Raw genomic sequence first — 27951 nt, 5'->3', positions numbered from 1 at the left:
TTTCACAACAAAGCAAAGACAACCCTGAAAATGTCCATGAAGTATAAAACATCTTAATGTAAATTGTCCGGCAAATTCACACTGAACATCACCACATCCACCATCACCACCACATCCACCGCATCCACCACCACCGCATCCACCACAACCACATCCTCCACATCCACCTCCGCATCCACCTCCACATCCACCACCACATCCACCACCACATCCACCACCACATCCACCATCACCTCCACATCCACCATGACATCCACCGCCACATCCACCACCCCATCCACCACCACCACCGCATCCACCACCACCACCGCATCCACCACCACCACTGCATCCACCACCACATCCACCGCCACCACATCCACCGCATCCACCACCGCATCCACCACCACATCCACCATCACCACCACATCCACCATAACCTCCACATCCACCATGACATCCACCGCAACATCCACCACACCCACCAGCACCACATCCACATCCACAACACCCACATCCACATCCACAACACCCACATCCACAACACCCACATCCACAACACCCACATCCACCACACCCACATCCACCACATCCACCACCACATCCACCACCACATCCAACACAACCACCACCGCATCCACCACATCCACCATCACCTCCACATCCACCATGACATCCACCACATGCACCACCACATCCACCACCACATCCACCGCATCCACCACCACCACCGCATCCACCACCACATCCACCATCACCTCCACATCCACCATGACATCGCCCACCACATCCACCACATGCACCACCACATCCACCACCACCACCACCGCATCCACCACCGCATCCACCACCACATCCACCACATCCTCCATCACCTCCACATCCACCATGACATCCACCGCCACATCCACCACCACCACATCTACCACATGCACCACCACCGCATCCACCACCGCATCCACCACCACATCCACCACCACATCCACCACCACATCCACCACCACATCCACCACCACATCCACCACCACATCCACCACCACCACCACATCCACCACCAGGTGCAAATGCAATGTTCTTGGATTTTCGTCACAATAAAATACACTGAACATAATCTTCACAAAATTAAATTACAAACGTTTAAGCTATTGCCATTTATAAATTACAATAAATTTTATTTAAGTATTAATTATTTACAAAATTAAAAGCCATTGTTATTTGCAATATCAATACATCTAAGTCACATAAAGACAACACACATTGCATTACAAATGCGATAGGTGTCACATTTGCGAAAGTTAAAACTATTGACATTGTAACTGACAAAGCTATTACTTTTGCTATTTTCAAAACCAACACATAAATGAAAAGTGTCATTTACAATACCAATTGCTCAAACTTTCCTAATGCGAGACCTATTGCATTTCCAATGCTTGTTTAGTAGTAGTGAGAGCATTGCAAGTTATAAATGTTTTAGATCATACAATTGCATATACAGAATACATTGTTCCCCATTATCCCCAGTTCTCAGACTGGCAAAAAGGAACAGTCTTAATATCTTTGCCACTGTCCTTCTACATCCCTTGTGTTCCACTAATTAGCGATTGGTCTGATAAAAGTCCTTGGCTCAGATTACAATTATTTCAGCTTTACAACTAGTGAAGTTTGAATGAACTAGATGTAATACTTCATTTCTCCTCATGTAGGCAAGGATCCGATCAAGCCGCACCAGTGCTACGGTGCTATGCTCCATAAGCCCCACAATCCCCCCGGCCCCCACTCCATCATTGGCCAGGCAGTGTTGACCATAGTGAGAGATGTAATTGATTATTCAAGCCACTGTCAAAAGCTCTGTGTCATTATCACATGTAGTTCCAATCAGACACATTGTTAAGATCTCTCTTCACTCCCTGCAACGGAGTGGAGTTGCAGGTGTGGCGGATGTTGGGGCTTCCGTTCCTTTGGAAAGATTGCATACATTTACCACTGGCTGATACCTCCCAGCACTTCCTACACCAAACCAAGTGGATGAGTGTTGCTGGAGTATATCTCATGAATATCGCCAATTTATGCTGGATACATCTGCCTGCACATTTCTCACCTCTTGAATCCCCTTCAAGTGCCAGACTGGATCTGGAAAAGTTGAAACCGCTCTCCTATGCTGGAGGGTGTGCTGGACTAAGAACTAGTGCCGGGACAACCCTAAACATGAGGTCACTAGAGCCAGATTGCCACTCCAGCATACTGACATCAGTTCTGGCCTTTGCAGATTTAGAATACTCGCCTCTGAACGCTTTTTGTTTAAAATGTGTCTGTTGCTGTGCTGGTAGGATGTCAACCCCCCTTTAAGCCCCAGAAAATAAGGGTTTAAGCCATACCAATCCTGCCACAAGCAAATGTCCATTTTGGACTCCACAGGGTATGCTTGTGCCATCTTCGGATAAAGCATGATTCCAGTTCATGTGAGAAATGTGGCCTCATGCATACTAAAATCATCAAAAAGCAGGAGGCCAGTCTGTTCATCGCGTGCACCCTCAACGTATGCTGGGTCCAAAGTGTTTGCAGATCCAGATCCCCCTTCAGATTCATCCACTCACGAACGACTAGTATTTCATTTAAGACGCTAAAGGACATATCAATTAAGAGTGTTGCTCAAGTGGTTCGTCCTCCACTGGCTTAATATTCAAAGCAGGAACTAATTGTCAACACCTTGGCGATGGTTCCGGGCCCTATGACACTTCTGACCTTCCCAGAGGTTCCCGCCCCTTGAGCTTACCGCAAGCAGTTTGTGGTCTTTGCACAGGTAATGCTGACTTATTCTGCCATGTTCCTGCATCTTAGGTCCCCCTGAAACCCTCTCTTCCCAAGTTGTCTTCGGATGATGGGCATCATTTAGTCCCACTCAGCCTAAGGCTAGGCACTCGTTCATTTTTTGGCGCATTTGCACAGACCTGAAAACACGGGTGAGGATAAACAATGAAAGAGAGGTCTCTGGGGATATTTTAATTGGTAGGGGGGGTCAGACAAGGCTGTGTCTTAGCCCCCCTACTTTTTATTCTTTATATAAATGAATTAAACAATTCCCTGTCCAAATCGACATGTGATGTACCAAAAATTAATGGCAAATTGCTCCCCGTACTTTTATATGCCGACGATGCGATCCTGATGGGCCGCACACCAAAAGCACTTCGCACTTTAATTACGGGTTTTGTATCTTTTATGGCAGATTTGGACCTGTGTACTAATTTAAAAAAATCATACATAATGTCCTGCGGGCCTAAAAAGTATTGCATTAACCATATAGTGTCAGGAAATAATCTCCTAAAAAGCACTAGCACTTTTCCTTACTGGGTTTAGTTTTTTCAGACTCAGGATCATTGCAAGCACATGTGGCCCATGGTAGAAATAAACTGGGTAAGGCGGTTAATTCTGTTATCAGCCTACGACAGCCCAAGCAGGCAGAGGTTGTGATACCTTTTTATTACAGATTTATAAAGCCCAATGTATACCAACAGCGACTTACGGCGCCAAGGTGTGGGGGTATACACATTGTAGCAGGATCCAAACCGAGGAAAATAGATTTTGTAGAAAGGTACTAGGGGCCCAAATCTCATCGCCTACTTATATATGCCATAAACTATACAATTTACATTATGTGGAGGATTTTATTAAATCCCGGCCAGCATTATTCTGGCTAAAGATATGGCGAAATCCCGCTGCTATTTTAACACAGGAAATAATTATAGATTGCCTTAATTGTGACAGGGGTAGCTGTATACCTTGGCTCGGCGCAGTAAAGAAAAGCCTAGCCTATGAAGCTGGAGCATACTTTTTCCTATCCCCTAGTCACAGACGGTATAAATTTAAAAACTGTGAGAGGGGCATTGTATGATTTATACCGTGAGGAAAGAGGACATACGGAGCTCCGCAAACCATCAATTATCAGATATATTCCTAGTTTGGTGTCTTCAGGCAATAAAAATAATATGCCACAGGAATATCTCAGGAAAAACATTGGGAGATGGAATAGGAGCTTGCTCTTTCGTCTCAGGGATTGGAGTATAAAATACTCACTTTGTTTTCTGTTAGGTTTAAATAATAACTTGGAGAACCTGTCTTGCCCGTGTGGCATTGGTTGTAAACAAACACTGTTACATTTTCTGTTCTTCTGTACATTTTATGTCAGATACACTAAACAGTACTTAATTCCTTATTTTAAGGTACATACTATTATTAATTATAATCTGGCATTTCATGAAATATTGCAGTTAGGAAGTGACAATATGATTTTCTGAGTAAGCTCATTTTTGCAATCTGTGGTACGCTCGCGAGTCTCTATAAATATACCATAGATTATGTGAATCATTTGTACGTATATATTTGCCGTTTTTTGCACCTAGTCCAAAGTTCACGTATTGCGAATTTGCACAATGATATTGCTAGCTGTGTTGTTTACATAATGTATATATAGCACTTATTTGCACTTTATTGCTATTTTTGCACATTGGCCTCATGTCATAATGATGTTCGATTTGACACATCCAACCTGTTTTTAATGTATGTGTTTTATGTTGGTTGTATATTTATGTCCTACTGGTGGTGATGATTTGTACTTTTATGGATATTTTATATCCGAATAAAGACCATTTGACTTGACTGGGCTAGTGCCTGCCAACACCAGTCCTCCAGCTAAGGTCTCTCTGATGGTACTGCCTCCAGCGCTGTCTTCATACTGCTGCAATGAGCTGCTAAGTTTCCTACTATCAAGCCATCCTGGTCATTCCACAGGTGCATAGGCTCGTACCAAAACTTCTAAATTATTTCACAATCGCTTCATGGAGTTTGTACACAGTGGGTAGAAAGCTCCAAATAATTCCTCATTTTTGATTTGGACTTTGTTGACTCAGTGGCATTTTTGGTGGACTCCTCTTTTGCAATCCTCTGGCTTGCTTGGAGACATTACTCTGGATTATCAGGGAATGTCCAGGCTAACCTTATGGTTATGCCATTCAACATCTCCCAACTGGTTGGCGAGAAGGAAGATTAGCACTTGAATGGTTCCAAGAAGGGTGGACTACAGTTTATTTCCTGGGGGTGGCTTCCCCCATTCACCAATTTCATCGAGCGCACCACCATCTTCATGGGTTCTCCAGGGAAGTGCCTTTTCAACAGCATCAGCCCTCACAGCCTATAATGCAGATGAACCAGTTGTTGCACCAGAGCACAGTGGATCTAGGGGTCTCCATGGCCAGCAACATCCTTCTTCCTGCTTCTCCTCCCCGTCCCCTACTCCACCCAAGAAACCATTAAGCTTACTTCCAAAGGAGTACGGATGCCCCGTAGGAGGGAGGGTGGCTTTTCGCATGCCAAGTTGGAGAACTATCTGACAGATCGCTGGGTCTTGCAGATAATAGAGCTTGGCTATACTCTCTCTTTTCAGGAGATGTTTCCTTCTTCAATTCCCTCTGTCCTCAGGATCACCTCGGATAAGCATGCTCCTACAGGAAGAGGTATTTTGCCTGGCATACCAAAGGACCATGGAGCTTAATGTCCTCATATAAACTACGTAAAACAAAAAAATCTCCATAAATTAGTCCCCTTGTGGAGCCTGATTGGTGCCCAACGTGGCGTATGGTACAATGATGAAGAATGCCACCTTGGTGGGTGAGGGTCCTTGAGTCAATATGCTAACCTTTTTATGTCTCGGCCAGGCGAAAGCAGCGCATGCACTGCTCTGCCATAAGAGTCCTTTTGGAATCGATACGATTCCAGCGTGCACGCAGGGAGACAAACTGAGAGAGAAAATGTGCACGCGAGGATTGGCCCCTTTACTGGGCGTGATACTCTGTGGACTTTTGTTTTCACTGCCAGTAAAGGCAGCCCCTGCGTGCACATCTTCTGTCCGTCCCATGACGGGCCTGCGCTTGTGTTTCTATGGCCTCCGTTTACTTTCTCTTTTTCCTTTGACAGCTCCCTGAAAGCGAGGCCTGTAATGCTTGTTTTATATGAGTGTCTTCTCAGAGCTACAGGGGGCACCAGCAGCGTGCACTTCCTCCGGACATACCTCCTCTGTGCTACAGAGTTCAAACAGGGTGCCTTTCCTCCACAAGTGTCTTCCTATTGCTATATACAGCAGAGCTCCTTTTTTCCAGCAGCATCTTCTCGGCACTTCAAGTTCCAGGACTGTGCCACACCCTGTGAATCTTCCTGGTCCAAGAGCTTTCCTTTCCTCTAGAAGTGGCGGTGTTCTCTGAAATGGAGGTCTCCAGCAGAGTGCCTTCTCAGTGCTCGAGGGTTCAGGGCCAGAATAAGCACACATCAGTTCTTAAGGGTCTCATCTTTTGTCAGCTTTCCCTAGTAGTGAACTCTCATCAGTGAGAGATGTACTACGTCTTCTTGACAGTGCTTAAAGTTCTCCTTCAGTGATATCAGCCTCTAGAAATGCCTGCTCATCGATGTATGACCCAGGCGAAACCAGCTTTCTCCGGCAGAGCATTCTCTGTTACTGAAAGTCTCATTGTAAAGTACTACTAATTTGCAACTTTTTTTGTTGCAGGTTTTTATAGCCCGAACACGACCAGTAGGCATTGGAGTGCTTTACATGAGCACTAGTTATATTACACTTCATTTTTGGTTGGCACGGGGAAATTAAGTGATTTGGTCAGGATGTTGAGCCGGCGCTGTGACTCCAACCTAGTTCCCCAGTTCCAAAATCTGCAGCTTTGGTCTTTAGGCCACATCCCCTCCAACATTTGTTTTTACTTTCACTGGAGTATTTTTGTTCTCAACGCTTGTTTTTGTAATTTGGCAACAGCAGCATGGGTTGAGTTTCTAACATCTTCTGCCACTGTCCCATGCCCATGAGCGAATATTCAAGGCACGTGTTTCGAGAGACATGGTTCCAATGCTTTAATACACACTGCAACAACGAACGCGTGTACAGTGCAAAGGGCAAATTTCTTGCTGTTGTTCCTGAAATTAATTCCACAGAGTAGCTTTAACGCACAGCTCTAGGTTGTTAAACACACCTATCACCCACGTGGCTCTCAAATGAGGGTGAGGGCCAATGCTTATGAGGGTTGGCACGTTTAGGGCTTTAGGCGACGGGTGAAATATCACTTTTGGTGGGTGATGCTGGTCTGTAAAGAAGGCGGCTTACTGGACGTCCATGGAGGAATGTTGCGTATTAGGAGGGAGCGTCTGTATTACTGGGGGAGGTTGATAGCCGCCAAATGAGAGCGAGGGGAGAAGTAAGCTTCAAACCCCAGCCAACCATTTTAAGCAGAGCTGTAGCGTGTAGCGCAGGCACACAGCTTGAGCGCGAGCGCACAGTCCAAAGACCTGCCAAAAGCGGATTCCAGGGCAAAGCTGGATGCCATTCACAACCAAGACTTTGTAAATTAGTTCCAGGCCCCTACGATGACACACAGGCTGTATCCGATTACTCTTTTTCTGGGTCAAGTCCTACCTGACACACACAGAGCCAGGTCTTGCCAATAAATCCCAACTTCACTCAATAACTAGGCACATCAACAGCTTGTAAAAATTAATGGGTTACCGTACATGCGTTCTAATACACTTCACCAACATATTGGGAATGGTATGTCTGGGGTTTCCTCTTCTGCAAACTGAGATAAATTAAAACAGCGTCACTTTCGGTCCAAACATGTATTGGTTAGGGCCAATGAACTCATACAAGATTTGAAACTATCACCAATACCTCCATTCGTTGTGCCCTAGATGCGGCAGATACTGCTTTAAGGGCAATTAACACCAGTGTCCTTTTGCGTAGGCATGTATGGCTACGCATTTCAGGTTCCAAACCTGAAGTCCAGAGTTCCATCCTCAATAAACCATTCGATGAGCAACACCTATTTGGCCCTAATGTAGACGTATCACTTGAGAAATGAAAGAGGATACCGACACAGCTAAATCTAGGGGAACCTTGCAGTCGCAAGCTCCCAGACGCTCCTTTCGTCGCTCATCATACAGAAGCACCACCAGAGGCTACTCCTCAGATAGCCTCTCCACTTCTTACAAAACCCCTACCCAATCCACCTTCACTAGAGGCTACCAAAGAGGTGGTCACAGGGGTAACAATAACAAAGGCAGAGGGTAAACTACCAACTCATGCTCTGCCTCCACCCCTACCCAGTGACTTCCCTCCGCTTTCCCCACACCATTCCACTCCAGCCGGGGGAAGACTGCAACAATTCCTTCCTGTCTGGACCAACATCACATCAGACAGGAGGGTGCTACAAATAATTCAATCGGGTTACTGTCTCGAACTAACATCTACCCCCCCAAACGTACCACCCAAACAGCGTCCAATGTCACAAGAACATTTGTTACTGCTAAAGCAGGAGATAATATCCCTCTTACAAAAAAGTGCAATAGAACCAGTTCCCCTGCACCAACAAAACAAGGGAGTTTACTCCCTGTACTTTCTTATCCCAAAGAAGGACGGCTCTCTAAGGCCTATTCTAGACCTCAGACCCCTAAATCTATACATCCAATCAGACCACTTCCATATGGTCACACTCCAGCTGGTCCTTCCTCTTCTTTCACAAAACAACTTCTTGCTACCCTAGATCTCAAGGACGCCTATTTCCACATTCCCATTCCCACCGCTCACAGAAGTATCTCTGCTTTGTAGTGGACGGTCAGCACTATCAGCTCACAGTACTCCCATTCGTAGTCACAACAGCACCACAAGTGTTTATCAAGTGCTTAGCGATAGTGGCAGCACACTTACATTCACGTCTTCCCATATCTCGACGACTGGCTCATAAAAGCCAGCTAATACAGCCAGTGTGTACAACACACTCATGCCACTATCCAATTACTCCACGATCTGTGGTTCACAGTAAACCACACCAAGTCCCATCTGCACCTGTCCAACACACAACAATACCTCAGAGCCACAATAAACACCTCAAAATCTCTAGCTTACCCCTCTCCTGTCAGAATAGCAAACATGCAAACTCTTCTTACAAAATTTCAACCTTAACACTCTCTTCCAGCTCGAGTGTTCATGCAACTCATAGGCATGATGGCCTCTTGCATATTCATAGTGCCTCATGCAAGGCTCCAGATGCGTCTCCTTCAAGAGTGCTTAGCACGCCAATGGAACCAGGCTCAAGGTCGGTTAACAGATCTAGTGTTGGTGGACGGTCGGACTCGCCACTCTCTGCAATGGTGGAACACCAAAAACCTTTCCAAAGGGCGACCGTTCCTAGAGCCAGTTCCTCAGATAGTCTTGACATCGGACGCATCGCTCTCCGGCGGGGGGAGCTCACCTACTGCAACACACCATGCAGGTCAGGTGGCCACCACAACAAAAGTTACTCCACATCAACAACCTGGAGTTACTAGCCATATTCCTAGCCTTAAAAGCATTCCAAAAGCAAATATCAGGCTAGGCTGTCTTAGTCCGCACGGTACAAAACACCATAGCCGATCTGTTGAGCCATCAAACACAACAGATCCACGAGTGGGAACTTCACCCACAAGTTCTCCAACCGTTTTCAGATGTGGGGACAACCTCAGATAGACCTCTTCGCCACACATGAAAACGGCAATGCCCAAGCTTCGCCGCCAGATATCCACACTCACTTCCCAAAGGCAATGCGATATGGATGAACTGGTCAAGTAGATTTGTGTACGCTTTTCCGCCTCTCCCACCCATTCCACTAGTGGTGCGCAAACTACAGCAACATTCCCTAACTCTCATTCTAGTTGCTCCAACTTGGGCCAGACAACTGTGGTACACCACATTGCTACAGCTTTCCGTAGTACCGCTCCAAAGCTATATCTATCTCCACGCCTCTTAACCCAGAACCATGGAGAGATCAGACACCCAAACCCAGCTCAGCTCAACCTTGCTATTTGGCTCCTGAGGTCCTAGAATTCGGTTACCTTAACCTTCCCCCTGACTGTATGAACGTCATTTAAGAAGCTAGACGTCCCACCACTAGGGCATGCTATGCAGCCAAGTGGAAACGTTTTGTAATATATTGTCATAACAACAGCAACAGTCCCCTAGATGTGTCTATCCAACACATCATAGGCTACTTACTACACCTCCAAAGATGTAACTTAGCCTACACGTCTATTAGACTGCATCTTGCTGCCATGGAAGCATATCTACAAGCATCAATCACTTTTCAGAGTACCTGCCATAAAAGCCTTTATGGAAGGCCTCAAAAGAATAATTCCTCCCAGAGCACCACCTTCACCTGTGTGGAATTTAAACATTATTCTCACATGGCTAATTGGACCTCTCTTTGAACCTTAACATAAATGTCAGCTACAATTCTTAGCATGGAAAGTTGCTTTCCTCGTAGCTATTACTTCTCTACAAAGAGTTAGTGAACTACAAGCACTAACCATTCAGGAACCTTTTCTGCAGGTGCATCATAATAAGGTTGTTCTCTGAACTAATTCTAAATTCCTAAAGTTATTTTTCCCTTCCACCTCAATCAATCTGTGGAACTGCCCGTATTTTTTTCGCAACCACGAACAGTCGCAGAAATAGCTCTTCATACCTTAGATGTCAAAAGAGCATTGCTTTACTACATTGAGAGAATACAACCCTTTCGTAAGACCAAACAACTTTTCGTGTCTTTCTCACCACCACACAAAGGCAACCCCATATCAAAATCTGGGATAGCTGGTTGGATTGTCAAATGCATACAAATTTGCTACCACAAAGCTTAACATACGTTATCTGTTCCTCCTAAAGCCAACTCTACTAGAAAGATAGAGGCTTCAATGGCATTTTTAGGGAACATTCCCTTAGATGATATCTGCAGAGCATCTACATGGTCTACACCGCACACGTTCACAAAACACTACTGTGTAGATGTGCAAACTAAACAACAAGCTACTGTGAGCCAGGCTGTACTCAAAACACTATTTCAAACTACTGCAATGGATACTGGTGGTCGCTGCTAAGAGGGGGTACTGCTATATAATCTATGCCATAGTGTGTAATCTGCAGCTCGGATGCCTCGAACGGAAAATGCTACTTACCAGTATGCATCTGTTCTTGGCATGTAGAGCTGCAGAGTTACACACGCCCATCCGCCTCCCCGGCTACCTTTATCTGTTCCAGTATTATCTTAGATACAGCTTACATGGGCATCCTTCCTGTTTCTTTCAAAGCTCCATCATTTCCCTGCTGGCGAAAAACAATCTAAGGATGGAGCCAATGCCCATGCGCAATATGATCCAAAGGAGGAGTCCCCTATCTCGTGACTTCCGGGTTTTCAGGACAAAAACAAGTGCAAACGTCCGGGCCCAACTAGATGACGATCTATGCAACAGTGTGTAACTCTGCAGCTCTACATGCCAAGAACAGCTGCATACTGAAATTAGCATTTTTCTTTTAGGAAGTATGTATTTTCTTGCTCAGTCATCCCGTGTGCCTCTGCTGGAATGTGGATTGCCTGTCTGGGTTTTGGACGACAGATGGCTAGGAAGCAAGGGTGGCTCCCGATAGTCTAGGTAGGTCAGAAAAGGGCTGAATAGACCTGGGCTGCGATGGGGGAAGAGGGAGGAGATTTTCTCGCACCTCAAAAGGCCTGGTCTGCCTCTGACAATGCTGTCTCCACCCCCTGCCGGGAAATCAGACCAGAGAAGGCGGAACTGGTTCGCGTGGAGGACAGCTCCATCAGCGCGGCTTCCTGTGCCGGTCAGCTGAAGAGCAGGCGCCATCTTAGTAGTAGCCTGAAGGGCGCGCACATCGCAGGCAGCGGTCTAGCGGCCCGAGGCTGCTCCCTACAAAGCGACAGATAGCGATGGGTTCCTGGTGAGTCATACAGGTGGTGGCAGCTCCTGGGGCTCATTGGGGGCTCTACGATTTTGAAGCAGCATTGTTGGCTAGTAATACTTTTTAATCTGCAGTGATCGATACTGCTACCCATTTTAAACTACTCCTCATTTGTTTTCAACTTTGCTGAAAGCAGTCAGCTCTCTGCTGCTTCGTTTCATTTTAAACTGTATTGTTGCATTGTAATCTGCTTGCAATTACTTACTGTCTTGGCCTTCTCTGCCCCTGTCCCGCGCGGTTCCTAGTGCCGATCGCTTGGAGGGCAGCTCCTTCAGTGCGGCTTCCTGTGCCGGTCAGCTGAAGAGCAGGCGCCATCATAGTAGTAGCCTGAAGGGCGAGCACAGCGCAGGCAGCGGTCTAGCAGCCCGAGGCTGCTCCCTACAACGCGGCAGATAGCGCACGGTTCCTGGTGAGTCATACAGGTGGTGGCAGCTCCTGGGGCTCATTGGGGGCTCTACGATTTTGAAGCAGCATTGTTGGCTAGTAATACTTTTTAATCTGCAGTGATCAATACTGCTGACCATTTTAAACTACTCCTCATTTGTTTTCAACTTTGCTGAAAGCAGTCAGCTCTCTGCTGCTTCGTTTCATTATAAACTGTATTGTTGCATTGTAATCTGCTTGCAATTACTTACTGTCTTGGCCTCCTCTGCCCCAGTCCCGCGCGGCTCCTAGTGCCGATCGCGTGGAGGGCAGCTCCTTCAGCGCGGCTTCCTGTGCCGGTCAGCTGAAGAGCGGGCGCCATCTTAGTAGTAGCCTGAAGGACGCGCACATCGCAGGCAGCGGTCTAGCGGCCCGAGGCTGCTCCCTATAAAGCACGCATGTGTTATCGGAAGCGCAGCGGACGAGCGCAGCGGGCACGCCTTTTGCGTGCCGAAAGTGTGCCTAAGGTAAGCCCGTCTGCGCCCGTCCGCGGCCAGACGGGGCAAGGGGCACGGCATTATGCCTATTTTTGTTCCTACTCGGCTGACCAACTTTGCGCTTATCAAGGTCCTTGGAACTTAGATCCTGCAATTCAGGGTCATGTCTGTGACATGGGCATCGCTAGAGTTCCACTCTTGCCTTCCCTTCCTTTTAATATACCCTCTTTGTTGCTACCATCCACTTCCCCTCCCTCCGTGGCCACCCCAAACACTGTCACTATAACCTCACTTTTCCCTTCAGGGATTACTACCCCGACTATTTCGGCCTTCTTGTTAAATACCCGATCGGCTGTTAAACATCAGTCAGACCTGTTTATTTTTTTGGACACCTACAAACCGGACCTAATGTTCCTAACGGAAACTTGGCTTCGCCCTAAATCCCTGCCTAGCTTATTGGTTGCTCTGCCCACCTCATACTATGCTTTGCGAGCAGACCGGCCCTTTGGCAAAGTAGGAGGAGGGGTGGCATGATTGTCCGCTCTGGCATTCAGTTCCAACTACTTTCTTTTCCCTCGATTTTAGAGGTTGATTTTCTGGTTGCCCGCTCTGTGTCTTTCAAAATCCCTATTACCTGTGTTCTGATGTATCGTCCACCCCAACCCATGTCCCATTTTCTCCCAGCTTTTCAGGAATTATTAGCTACACTCGCAGTAAGCCATTCATCGGTTCTGGTGCTTGGGGACTTTAACTTCTGGCCCTCTGATTCAGCGGAAAACGCATCCTCTAGAGATATCACCGAACTGCTTGGCAGCTTAAATTTCATCTCACACGTTCATACCCCTACTCATGTTCAGGGTCATACCCTTGACCAAATCTGGTCCCTTAATATCCCTATTTCTGTCCCTATTGTTACTCCCTGTTTGTGGTCTGACCACTACTTGATCTCTTTCTCCCTGGATTTGAGGTCAGCTCAGAAGCCACCTTTTCCAAAGAACACCTGGGCGCGTAATTGGGGTAACGTTGACATTCCATCTTTGTGCTCCTCTCTCTCAACTTCTAGCCCAGCCATGGACAACCTCTCTATTTCATCTCAAGTTGAGGCCATTAATAAATGGCTGTCTAGGACATGTGATCAGGTGGCCCCCCTTAGGCGTGTTTAGGTGAAGCACACTCACTATGCGAACAAGTGGTTTAACCAGGAGCTTAAAGAGAAAAAACTGGCGGCTCGCCAAGCAGAGTGCACCTGGAGACGTACCTATAGTGAGACCTCTAAAATCTTGTATAACTCTTATCCAGGCGGAGTACAAGTAAGCTATTCTTTTTTTTTTTTTTTGAAAACCTTTATTATGTAGAGAAAAAGACAGTTACAGACCTACAACCACGGAGGCTGGTCAGTCAAACACATCAACATCAAAATACACAGCTCATCAGCCGACAACCCGGGGGTACAGCAGCGATGTTTCATGATTATGTAAAAGCAGGTGGTATAGCTAGGATCAGTGAAAGGTTTCACATTTGATCTTTTATTTAAATAAAACCACAAACAAAAAAGAGATCAAGGCATTGCTGTATATAAACTGGCCTTCCCTTATGGCAGTGGGAGACGGGTGAAAGACGTTTCTCAATGAAAGGAGGAGAAATCTCGGGGGAGGTGGGGGAAGACCCAGTAGCAAACCAATACAGTGTAGTCAACAAGAACTGAGTACAGGGAACGCACGGTCAAGGGAGAAGAAGCGGATCCAGAAGGTCGGTGAATGGGGGTTGCAAATCTCTCCACGGTATGCGTTCCATTGACCCCAGATCCTACCCCATTTCTTGGGTCTGCCGCGGGAAACATACACAACTTTCTCTCTGAACATGGACCAGTCCATATTTTCTTTCCACTTTAGGAGCGTCGGTGGCCTTGGGGAACCCCATAACTGGGCTATGTCCTGTTTAGCAACCATATTACCCAATGTAACCCATTGAGTTTGAGCAACAGTACAGTCATTGGGCTCCCAGACATTCAATAGACAACGTCTGGCCTCAGGCAACAACACAACCCCCGTCACTTCACCCATAACCGCATGCACTCTGAGCCAAAACGTCGCCACCTCCGGACATTCCCAGAGGATATGTAAAAAGGTAGCCAGCGCACAGCATCCGCGTCTACACAATCCATCCAAAGAGAAACCCATATGTATCAATCGTGGGCCCTTCACATATACCCGATGCAGTATTTTGAGTTGCACCAGCCTAAGACGTGCCGGAATCGCCACCTCCTTAGGGGAGGATATCGCCGCCTGCCAGTCTTCATCGTCCAGTTCTAACCCGTCACTGGTCCAAACAGTCCGCAGTTGCAGAAGGAGATCCGAGCGATCGTTGATGAGTTTCTTATAAATGAGAGATATAGTGCTGTCAGGGACGTATCCATCAAGCACTCTATCCTCAAGAGGGGAGGCCTCCGGGATAGAGGTGTCAGCAGGGAAAACCGAGGTAAGCGCATGGCTGACTTGGAGATACCGGAAATATTCCCTGTCACTCAGTTTATATTCTCGCTGGAGTGCCTCGAAGGTCTTAACTGTGCCCTTGGCCCAGAGGTCGCCCACCCTGCTGATACCGATGAGATCCCATCTGTCAAAACCCTTCGACGTCCACAGGCCACCTAGCGCTTCCGAAGCATACAATGGGGGTAGATTTACAGGACTTGGCCCAATTAATGACCAGACCGGAATTCCTCCCAAAAGAGCGTAGCACATCAAACAGGACACCCAACGACTTACGAGGAGAGGTAAGGTACAACAATATATCATCGGCATAAAGTGATATACGGTCCTCGAAATCAGGCGACCATCGGATGCAAGTAAGTAAACTATTCTTAAGGCAAAAACATCTTATTTTTCAGGCAAGATTCTCCAGGCGGAGAACAAACCAAGGGAAATCTTTGCTACAGTGTTCGAATTGGCCTCCTCGGACAGAACAACCGCCAAACCGGTTCCCTCCCAAAAGCTGTGTGATTCCCTGAACGATATCTTCATCAGTAATATTGAAGACATCAAGTCCAATATCCCTCCCCCCTCTACATCATTCTCTGACATTGTCCCGCCGAATAACTCTTGTCATTTTGACCAATTAACTCTGTTATCTGAGGAGACTTTTCTTTCTATTCTCCTTAGTGTTAAATCTGGTTCACCTGCAGATGTCTGCCCGGCTTACATTATGTGTGACATCTTCCGGAGTTGTCCTCTCCCTCCCCTTACCTTCCTTAATGAGTCCCTGAAAACAGGAACTGTCCCTTCTCCTCACAAGTCAGCCACGATTGTTCCCATTTTAAAAAAGCGTGGCGCAGATCCTACAGTATTGGCAAACTATCGTTCCATCTCCCTCCTCTCCTACCTGGCTAAGGTTTTGGAGCGGCATATCACCATCAATCTTAGTTCCTTTATTGAGTCCAGTGGGTTTCTTGCCCCCTCCCAAGCGGGTTTCCGCCCCCTTCATTCCACCGAAAAGGTGGTGGTGTCCGTTATGGACACACTTAGAGAGGGGCTCGATTCCAATCTTCCACAAGCATTGATTCTCCTCGATTTGTCTGCGGCTTTCGACACGGTTGATCATACCATCCTTCTTTCCCGTGTCGAGGCGGCAGGCATCGGGGGTTCCGCCCTGGCTTGGGTGACCTCATTTCTTGGTGATCGCACCCAAGCCGTCCATTTGGCAGACTTTTCCTCTATGGCTCATAAAGTACAATGTGGTGTCCCCCAGGGCTCTTCTCTTTCCCCTCTTTTCTTCAACTTGTACATTTTCCCACTTATTTTTGCTTTACAGCGGATGGAGGTCACAGTGTTTAATTACGCTGATGACCTCCAGTTTATTTTTACTTTGTCAAATTCACCTTACTCCATTCATAACTTCCAGTCAGTGATGGTTTTTATCAGGGATTGGATGAATTCTAACCATCTGAAACTCAACCCTGATAAGACTGAACTCGTCCTGACTGGTGGTAAACTTAATCCTTGGTCTTCTGCTTTTTGGCCTTCTTCGTTTGGTTCCCCTCCTCTTCCCTCTTCTTCTGTCAAAACCTTGGGGATCACTCTTAATCAACACCTTACTCTTCACTCGCACGTTAGCACGGTGGTCTCTTCTTGTTTTATTGCGTTGCGTACTATTTGCAAGATTTCACGTTTTTTCTCTTTTTCAGCCCTTAAACTTATTGTCAGGGCGATTGTTCTCTCTCGCCTTTACTATGGTAACGCACTGTACAATGGCATTCCCAGTTATGCCCTTCGCCGGCTCCAGCTAGTGCAGAACCAAGCTGCCCGCTTGGTTCTTAGTTTACCTAGATCTCAGCACATTACCCCGTTTCTTTGTTCCTTACATTGGCTCCCTATAAAAGAAAGAGCCCTGTTCAAGCTTGGATGCCTGACTTTCCAGGCTCTTGCCGGGACAGCTCCAGCTTTTATCAAATCTAACATTCACTATTACATTCGTAGTAGGCAATTACGCTCCTTTACCCTATCTCTTCTAGTGCTACCCCGATTTAAGAAAAGCAGGACAGGAGGCTGTAAGTTTTCTGTTCTCGCCCCGTCCTTTTGGAACTCCTTACCCCTTTCCATTCGAACATCAGCATCTAACATGGAGTTTCGTGGGAGACTGAAAACTTTTCTGTTCTCACAGGCCTTCTGATCTTGATCCAACTCTGTGCCTGCACTTGAAATTGAATTGACCTCACAGCGCCATGAAAACGCTAGGTAAACGTGCGCTATACAAATATTTTTACATTCAATTTCAAATACAGACACCCTCTGCCTAGAAGGTCAAAGGATTTTTGGATACAAATACTGGGGTCCAGACCCCTGAACTTTAGAACTCGGCTGCCAAGAAGAAGAGCTGGAGAAGCTGTGAGGAGGGACTGCCACTTTGCTGTGTGCTTAGCTCTGTTGGCCTGCTGTGGCTTCTTCTGTCTTGGGCAGTGAAAGGACTGGACTGAACTTTCTGCAATCTACTTTGTGAGTTTCTCCAAGAGCTTGAGGTAGAGCTTGCCCCCTGTTCAAGAAGTCTCAGGAACAACAAAGACTTCAACCTCTTCTGCCCTCACCACTGGGGACTATGTGTTTTGTGCTGCAACAGAAGATAAGCAACCCTACGACGTCTACGACGCCGCAGCCAACTCAGTGTCCTGAAGTCACTGCAGAGGGCACCGCTGTAATGCCACATCGTGACTCTGGTCTCACGGCTGACACCTGCTGCCAACAAGCCGCTGCTTGCACCGTGACCTGTGGGCACCGCTTTGCATCATGACGAAGCTTTGGCGCCGCAGAGGGCACCGCCACACCGCATTTCTGGTCTCACCAACGACGCCTGTTGACGTCACCACCGAGCCGCTGCTTGCACCCCGACCTGTGGGCACCGCACCGCCTTGCTTCACTTTGACGCTTTGGTATCTCCAATGATGACGCTCCACGCAGATGTTGACGCCGCTGCTTGCACTGTGGTTCAAGGGCACCGCTCGTAAAGTTACACAACTCATCGCCCTCATCCCGCACCGCAGCCTTGGCCTGCCGGCACCATTGACTCCAGTTTGTCAGCCGACAACTGCGCTGCAACAACGACGATGTCGCTGCGAGCACCGTGACCTGCCAGCACCGTGACGAGCAACACCTTCATCTCGCACCGTGACCCTGGTCTCACCGACGACGCCATCTGATGCCGCTGCTGTTCGCACCCCGACCTGAGGGCACCGCACCGTTGCACTTCATACTGCAGCATCCGACGCCTGCGCTCCTGTCTCCATCAGAGTGGAGATCGACCTGCAACGCCTGTGACTTCGAGAGCCCCGACGACTCCTTCACCGAAGCTCAACAAGAGGTCGCCGATGCCCTGCATTTCTAAAAGGTACTGTTTGCTGGTCTTCCCGGCACCATAGCTGGCCAGCGACGCCGCGGTCAGCCAGAACTGTTTGGATTTGTTTGCTCACAACGCCGTGATAGCCCCGGACGGAGCTATCGACAACAAGGAACTATTTTTAAAGCATATATTTTTTTTTTTTTGGGTGTAATTAATTTTGTTTATTTGATCACTGAATTATGTATACAACAATAGTTGTTCAAATGCAGTTTCTTCTGAAAGAAATATTGGTACAGTGTTTGTGTAGATATCCTGTTTTTTTTTTTATTTTATATAAAAACCTTTATTGTACCTGTATATTACACAGCGGAATGCCTACAACCCTGCGGGCCGGCCGCTAACACAGTTCGTGATTCAAAATGCAGCATTTCAAAATAGCCATTGAAACCTTCAGTCTCTGTATAAATCCACATAAGGCCGCTGCGAAGGAAAGGTGCATCTCAGAGATCTGTATCGACGCTGGAAGAGGTTTTTGATTTTACTTTTTTTTTTAAAAACAACAACATTCAACTTCAAACGTTAGGAATAGTATTACGATCTTGCTTGAATCAACACAGTCTGATTTACAAGTACCTCTTGTGAGAGGCCTACTCTAGTCCCATGTCCATTTACTCGATCACTTCCCACCAATCTCACCATTACATCCACCCCCTGCCTACCCACTTAGTAATTCAAATAGGAGATCCCGTGCAGTAACCTCGGCTTCCCTTCTCCCAACAATTCTCACTTAGCTTTACCCCTCTTCCTCTTCCTCATCGGAGACATCTTGATCATCTTCCAGCAAAGGGTCACAAATTTCCCCCCTGTACACATTCCATTTCGTCCAAATCTTATTCCACTTCCCCGGGCAGGCCAGGTTAGAATATACTGCCCTTTCCGTTATCATCACCCTGTCCATATTTAGACACCATTGTGACTTGGTCGGCACTTCTGCCACACCCCAGCGCTGTGCGATGTCTCGTTTTGCCACAATTAATCCTACTGTGACCCAGAGCTGTTCATATCTGGAGAGGTCAGTAGGCTCCCATACGTTTAGCAAGCACCTCCTTGGGTCAGGCAACACCGACAGGTCCAACGATTGCGAGATTGTGCGGAGTATCTCTTTCCAGTATTCCCGAATCTTGGAGCATTCCCATATGGTGTGAAAAAATGTTCCTCCCTCCCCACACCCACGAAGGCAGTAAGGATGTGGTATCCTGTGGATGCGGTGTAGCATGGTCCTGGTGTAGTAAACTCTGTGTAGTATCTTGAGTTGTACTAGCCGCAGTCGGGCCGAGATGCCTACTTCTTTAGGGGACCCAAGCGCCTCATTCCACTCATGCTTGTCCATTTCGCTAGTGTCACCCTCCCATTTCGCCTTTAATAGGAGTGTCGGGTCTGGGAAGTTATTGAGCAATTTCTGGTATGTGAGTGATGTTGCCCTTTCCATCATAAAATCAATGAGGAGGCGGTCCTCTAACGGAGAGGACTCAGGCAGTGTTGTGTCGGGGGTAGGGCTGCGAGCAATGCATGTTGTATCTGGATGTACCTATAAAGTTCCCTGTCACCAAGGTCATATAATTCTTTTAGCCGGTTAAAGGGTACCACCCCGTTCCTCTCCCAGAGATCACCCACCGTGGAAATCCTTATAGTGTCCCAGTGTGCAAAGCCCTTACTGTTTCTCATGTTGCCCAACACCAGAGAATCCCATAGCGGGGTCATTTTGGTGATCTTCCCCTTCCAACCCAGCGCTGCTGTTGCTGTATGCCACATCTGTACTGTCAGTCTAGTGGGCCCCAGTAAGGCGCGAACTTTACAGTGATCATATAATGGGCCCAACAGGCTGTTCGTGCCCAGTTGCGCCCTGTCCGACTGGAATGCTGGCTCAGTTTGAGGTGCGTGAATCCACTGGTTGATCGGCTTAAGATGTGCTGCCCAGTAGTACAGTCGTAAGTTAGGTAATGCGATGCCACCGTCGTACCAGCCTCTGTGCAGCTTGGATTGTGCAATGCGTGCAGGGAGGTTCCCCCATAGAAGGTTAGAAACCAGCGCTGCCACTTTTTGGAAAAACCTAGGGGCCACAGGATAGGGTGTATTTTCGAGGACATATAAAAAACGTGGCAGCGCCATCATTTTATAGAGTGCAGCTCTACCCAGGAGTGTTAACGGAAGACCCGACCAGAACGTAACATCTCGTTTAAGTCTATCCAGGTGAGGCTTCAAATTCTTATCCATGAATTCCGTTGGGTCCCTAGTGACTTGAATGCCCAGATATTTGAACGACGAGCCCGCTATCGCTAGTGGGCAAGCCTCGCCAAGGTTCGGGGCCTGCACCTGCAATACATACAGTTCCGACTTATTCCAATTCAGCGTAAAGCCGGAAACGCTGCCGTGTGTGTCACAAATCTGCAATAAATCCGGCACCCCGCATTCGGGGTCTGTTAAATAAATCAACATATCGTCTGCATATAAAGACAGTCGGTCCTCCCATCCCTCACTCCATGATATGCCCTTGAGGAGAGGCGAGGTCCTTATGAGGGTCGCAAGGGGTTCCAAGGAGATAGCGAACAGCAGGGGTGACAAGGGACAACCCTGCCGCGTGCCCCTCCTCAGCGGGAACGTGCGCGAGATATGTCCATTAGCTACCACGTGTGCCACCGGGTCAGTGTATAATAGTTTGACCCACGCAATAAAACGGGGCCCGAATCCCAATTTCTTCAGTGCCTCAAAAAGATACGCCCATTCCACCAGATCAAATGCCATCTTAGCGTCAAGTGCTAAAATCACCGCTGGTGCGCTGATAGAATCTGCTCTAGCCAGCACGCCGTGCAGCCTTCGCAGATTCAACGCTGTATTTCTGTGTGGCATAAATCCGGATTGATCCGGGTGTATAATCGACGACAGATGGGGTAGGATTCTGGTCGCTAGGAGTTTAGCCAAAATCTTAACTTCGGCATTTAGCAAGGATATGGGGCGATAAGAGGAACACTCATCCGGTGGTTTGCCCGGTTTAGGAATAGTTACAATGGTCGCCACTCGCTGGTCCGGCGGAAGGGAACCCTTCTCTAGACATTCCCTAAACATTCCCAGTAGATGTTCACGGAGGGTTCCGGGCACTGCTTGGTACCATTCAATGGGTATGCCATTAGGTCCCATTGCTTTGCCCGGGTTTAGTGCCTGAATCGCCAGTTGGATTTCATCGGCGGTGATGTCCGCTTCCAGCTCATGTGATGCTTCCGGTGACAATGTTTGGACCTCAATCGGAGCTAGGATATCTTTGGCCGTCTCAGGTGTGATCACACATTCCGGGGTGTACACCCGTTCAAAATAGGTCGCGAGTAGTTCCGAGATATGTCTTGGGTCGGTGTGTACCGCCCCTTGGTCGTCTTTCAAGCGTTGGATCCCCCTGGAATTACCCTCCCGTTTATCAAGCCATGCCAACATTTTCCCGGCTTTTTCACCCACCTCGTAGATTCTATTTCGAGTGTCGGTTATGTGCCCTTGTACTTGGATGCGCAGGTGATCGTTGTATAGTTGTTGTTGAAGGGTAAGTGCGTGAAGGGTTGATGGAGAGGGGTGTTGTTCATGGGCTGCGGTCCGTTCCTGTAAAGCCACCTCCAGATTAACTAACTCCTGTGACAACTGTCTTTTATGACCCGTGATGGAGTTTATGGCTTGTCCCCGCAGGACCGTTTTATAGGCTTCCCAAAGTGTCTCGGGGGAACGCACTGAGTGTACGTTTTCCTGGAAGTATTGCTTTGTTGTTTTCTTAAGGGCCTTGCGAACCTGTGGAACCTTAAAGTAGGTAGCGTGAATGGGGTAAATGCGTTTGCGCGATCGTGCCTGAGAAGAAAGTGTTAGCATGAGTGGCGAGTGATCTGAAATCCCTCGAGGATGAATTGCCATTGCGTCTATATGTTGGAGGCCTTCTCCCAGCGTCAGGAAGTGGTCAATGCGAGAGAGACTGCCGTGCACAGCGGAGTGAAAAGTGTATTGTTTCGTACCAGGGTGCAGATGTCTCCAGATGTCAGTCAGTCCCATGGCCGTTACAAACCGCTGGAGGTAGGGGACCCCACCCGCACGAACCGGTGTGGGGTATCTATCAAGTCGTGTGTCCAGAACTGCATTAAAGTCCCCCTCAGGATGATCTCGCCCTCGGGGAGAGTCAGAAGGAAGTCACCTAATTTTGGGAGGTGAACCGAGTGCAATGCCGGTGGGATATATACTGAGACCAAATTAAAAAGTTTCCCTTCCCATTGCCCCTGCAAGGCCGCGAAGCAGCCCTGGTCATCAGTCTTAGTCAGTAAGGGGATGAAACGTGTTATTCTGTATCAGGATACCGGTCCCCCTGGAACCGGATGTGAACTCAGAGTGGACCAACATTTTATAGCCTCGTCTATCCAAGGCCTTGGTAGCCCCCCCCCTACCAGATGAGTTTCTTGCAGTAGTGCTATGGTGGGTTTTTGTCTTTTAATTGCAGTCAGCACCAACTCTCTTTTGACCTTGTCCCCAAGACCTCTCACGTTCCAAGACAGTAAACGTAAGGAGGGGCACTGTGACTCAGGGTCCACTACCACCCTTACCGGGACAGAATTATCAGCCATTAGGTACTATGGGATTCATGGTGTATTGGCCAAGAAGCGGATCAGGTATGGTGGCTATGCCGGCGCATAGCGAAGGGCTGAGGGACATCACGGGGTTTATGATCGTTGTCCATCCCACCCATCTTGCATTGACTCATACAGAAATTCAAACATTGTCCTCGACTGCATATATACATTCCTAACTGTAACAATACAACCCCCTCCCCAATCCCCCTCCCTGCTACCCTGCCTAACGGACTTTCAACTGCCCGCCCCCCCAACTGAGCAGAGTGCTTAACCCATCCCGTAACCAGAGTACTTGCATGTAGGGGGGAGAGCGTCTCCCCGAGCGGCGGCATCCCTGCGTGCCGTTGGGGTGTTCGTGCCAGTGTCCAACTGCAGCTATAAAACAGTGTGTGAATGGTCAGCGATTGCCCTGTCCATAAGAATTGGAGTATGGGATTCATTCTTCACCGCCGGCCCCTGCGAAACCACGGGACGGAGAGCCTTCCGCTCCTCCACGCCCTGACGTCTGTGAGCCAGTTCTGCTGTTGCCTCTGCGATCCTGGTTAGACCTGTGTCACCTCCGCTGCCAGTCCACAGTATGCCACCCCTCAAGCCAGTCCCGGGCCGCTTCTGGAGAATCGAAAAACCATACTTTATTGTCCGCCACCACTCGCAGCCGGGCCGGAAAAAGCATCGAATACGGCAGTTCCTTTTCCCTCAAAGTTTTTTTTACCTCCAGGAATGTTCTGCGCTTTCTAGAGACCTCTGCCGTGTAGTCTGGGAAGAAGGCGATTCTCGAGTTCTGTATTTGGATCGGCGGCGCCACCCTTGCGGCCTGCAAGATGGCGTCGCGGTCTCTGAAATTGAAAAGTCTTGCCAGTATAGGTCGAGGCGGACCACCTGTCTTTGGTTTGCCCCCCGACACTCTATTGGCCCGCTCCACTGAAAAAAGTTTGAGAGGCCTTTGGGCTGGAGTCGGGTTTTAATTATTTCTTCCACATATAGGTCCATGGCGCCCTTGTCTTCAGATTCCGGCACTCCTAAAATTCGAACGTTATTGCGCCGGGAGCGCCCTTCTTGGTCATCCAACTTTTCTCTGAGTAGTTTGTTATCAGTTTGTAGCCGTTCCATCGCCGTTTGTAACTCAGACACGTCTTCGACTAATGATTTAGTGACAACCTCCACCTGTTTTACCCTTTCATTCATTTTCTGGAGGTCCGCCCGTATCAGGGTGACCTCCGTGGCTGTCGCTCCTACCGTTGCCTGCACCTGAGCCAGCGCCGCCAGAACGTCCGCTAGTGTGGCCCCCTTCGCCCCCTCGGACTCCGACGTTTTCCCCGCATTCTTGCGCTGATCTTGGGGAGGAGTTTGTCTCTCGTAGGCGAATTTGCCCAATTTGGCCTGAGTAGTGCTATTCCTGGGGCCTCTGTTGGACATGGCTTTGATCTGGCGGTCTTCTCGGACCAGCGTTAGTCCGCGATCAAATCAAGGAGGACCGGTGCTGCGTTATCCTGCCGTCGTCTGTGGGTGGTCACAGTAGTTGACAGTTTCAGTAGTAGCCACCTGGGAGGTCTCCAAGACCACAGGTCTTTATCGCTCCGCCATGGCGGGCAGCTCCGCGGGCATGGTTGCTGGAAGAGCCCGGGGCACGATGTGTAGCCAACGCCCAAGATGGCGGGTCCAAGACCCGGCACTGTCCAACGGCGCCTCCAGGCGTGGTCACACGAATATCTACCGCCACTGGCCGCCTCGGGGCCCCGCTTGTATCCCCGGGCAGCCGGAGGATGTTTGCGGGTTGTTCTGGCAGTGCGTCCCGGACACCGGTACATCCGGCCAACCCCCGCCGCCAAAAGTTTATTTCCGGCCGGGTCCCAAGTATACGCAACTCCGCTGCCTCCAGGAGAGTGCTAGGCCCCACCTCTCGCCGATCTCAGCCAAGCGATGGCGCGCTATTTCAGGGTCTTCGCCGCCGTGAGATTGGACCATCGGGTGCTGCACGGTCTCTGGGTCGATCCACCCTTTTAAGCACCTCGAAAATCAGGATAAAGATGACGGATTTCAGTGGGAAGCCGCCTCGTCCCGGGAGCCTCTCTAAGCTGCGGCCGCCATCGTTGGCTGCTAGCCACGCCCCCCCCTTTAAAGCATATTTTGATAAATGAAGATTTTGAAGTACTGTATTGTGGATTTTTATCGTTTTTGGTCTTGTCTTAAGTATATAAAAGTATTGGATATTTTTCTAAACTGATGTGGTGTCCTTTTGCAGTGCTTACACTGTATTACTGTTGGTTATGGGAAAATGCTTTACAAACTGCCTCCAAGATAAGTCTGACTGCTCGTGGCAAGCTACCAAGGGAGTGAGCAGGGGTTATTTTAGGAGTGTAACTCCCTTATCCTGACTAGAGTGGTGGTTTCTGCCGGGCTTTGGCACATGCCCTAGCCTGACAAAAATCCCATTTTTAACAGCATGCCAATCGAGGGTGAATGGTTTAGTGCCAGTTATTGGTCCTGTTTCTGAAGAATCAATCTCTGGAAAAACACTCCAGCACAAGATGGTTGCATTGAATCTGCTTTTAATACTAAACTTGAAATATCCTTAAATTGTTACATGCTTCGCTTTTGTCACTAGGTCGCTGTCTTCAGATATTGTCTTCTAAACTCTAATTGATCAACTTTTTTTCTAAGTCTCATATACATTAAACAATTGTGTGTATCATTTTTCATTCTGTTTTAAAATGATTTCCTTTTTTTTCTTGTAAATAGTATTCTTGGAAGTTGGTTCATCCTACTGACAAGTACTCAAACAAGGACTGCCCAGACAATGCAGAGGAGTATGAAAGAGCGACAAGGTACAACTATGACAGTGAAGAGAAGTTTGCACTTGTAGAGGTGAGTTATTAGTTTCACTGTTTTTGTTTTTGGGTAACTGTAGAGAATATATTGGTTGCAAATGCAATGTTGTAATACTTCGCTTATGATATTTTTTTCAGTGGGCACTATCTTGCCTCCTAGCTTTGTGTCAGAAATATACAACAAGAAATTACTATAGTGCCATTCTCTTTTTTTTAAACCTTTATTGTTCATTTCAGCAACAGTACATGCATGGGCCTACAACCACAGAGGCCGGCCGCCAATTAAGTTGGACATAAATATGATATTGTAGAACACAGCTCTTCAGCCGACAACCCAGGGGTTCGGCAGCGATTCAGCATACAGTTCGTATTAGTCATAGGATATACACACAGGATGAAATTAAGGTTTTGTATTTTATTTATATATAAATCTAATTATAAACAATAAATAAACAAGGCAAGATAAGCAATGTCGATGGGTGTCTGCTCCATGGGGGGAAAGAAACCACGCCATAAGACAATTTACGTTTCAATATTAAATGAAGGAAAGAGAAGGGGCGGGTAGAGCAGAGAGGAAGTAGACTACCGTGTCTGCGAAGACCTAAACAGTACAAGGAATGCTCGGCTAGGGAGACTGCGACATTTCCGGACTATCTACGAAAGGGGGAGTACACAACTCCCCCCCGGTATGAATTCCACTGGTCCCAAATGTTACCTCATTTCCTCGGTCTGCCACGAGCGACATACACCGTTTTTTCCCGAAACATGCACCAGTCCATGTTTTCCTTCCAAGCTGTGACTGTGGGTGCTCTTTGGGACCCCCACAATAGTGCTATGTCCCTCTTAGCTATCATGTTCCCAAAGGTAGCCCATTGAGTCTGTGCAACATTGTAATCATTCGGTTCCCAGACATTCAGAAGGCAACGCCGGGCATCGGGCAGCAACTAAACTCCTGTAACCTCTTCCATAACTGCATGTACACGGTTCCAAAACACAACCACTTCCGGGCATTCCCATATGATATGAAGGAAAGTACCCATTGAATCACACCCACGCTTACACAATCCATCCACAGAATAACCCATACGGAGTAGTCGGGGGCTCGTTCTATAAATCCGGTGTAGGATCTTGAGTTGCACCAGCCGGAGACAGGCAGGGATCGTGACCTCTTTAGGAGAGGATATCGCAGCCTGCCAATCCTCATCATCCAATTCCAGCCCATCGTATCGTATCGTATCGTATCGTAAGGGGTGCTTATAGAGCGCACTGACACCATGGGTTTCCTGGCGCTGGTTGGAAGTAGAGGGGACAGAAAGACTAACCAGATTGGGGGAAGAGCCAAGTTTTTAAAGACCTACGAAAAAGGGTTAGAGAGTTAGAAGTTTTAAGAGAGAGGGGGAAAGAATTCCAAAGCTTGGGGGCCAGGTAAGCAAATCTCCGGCCTCCAGATCTACAAAGCTTGTAGGAAGAAACAGTCAAGAAATGGAGGTGAGAGGATCTCAGGTTGCGGGATGGGCAATAGGGTCTGATGAGGGATTTAATGAAAGCAGGACAGGGGCCAACTAATGACTTAAAAATAAGGCAGCCGATCTTAAAGGCTGCCCTAGAGATGACAGGGAGCCAGTGGAGTTTGACAAGAAGGGGCCTGGCGGATTGCCACTTCGGAATCCCTAAGGCCAATCTCGCCGCATGATTTTGGACCACTTGCAGTCTAGCCGTCGATGTTTTGGGCAGACCGCGGTAGATCGAGTTAGAAAAATCTAGGCGGGAGAGGACAAGGGCCATGATAACCTGCAGGAGGGCATCGGGTGTAAAGAGGTATGCCACTTTCCTGATCCTGCGCAGTTGGTAGATACAGGACGAGACCACGGTCCCTACCTGCGGCCCTAGGGATAAGGCGGAATCGATAGTGACCCCCAGGCTCTTCACTGAGGCTACGGGAGTGGGAGAGGGGCCCAGATCCGCCGGCCAGAATTGAG

General features: G+C 48.0%; 1 protein-coding gene across 2 annotated transcripts in view; it reads left to right on the top strand.

Moving 5' to 3' along the window:
- LOC147697124 (cytoplasmic FMR1-interacting protein 1) overlaps window positions 1-27951 on the top strand; it is a 533654-nt gene that overhangs the window by 120483 nt on the left and 385220 nt on the right. For both annotated transcript variants that reach the window (XM_086934191.1, XM_086934192.1), the window contains exon 13: window positions 25884-26009. In XM_086934191.1, the coding sequence (XP_086790317.1) occupies window positions 25884-26009 (126 nt within the window). The remainder of the gene's footprint in view (window positions 1-25883; window positions 26010-27951) is intronic.

This window comes from Lissotriton vulgaris, chromosome 8, assembly GCF_964263255.1.
Source record: "Lissotriton vulgaris chromosome 8, aLisVul1.2, whole genome shotgun sequence".
Lineage (NCBI taxonomy): Eukaryota > Metazoa > Chordata > Amphibia > Caudata > Salamandridae > Lissotriton > Lissotriton vulgaris.
The sequence above is the reverse complement of the archived record's forward strand: the minus strand, read 5'-3'. Positions and strand labels throughout refer to the sequence as shown.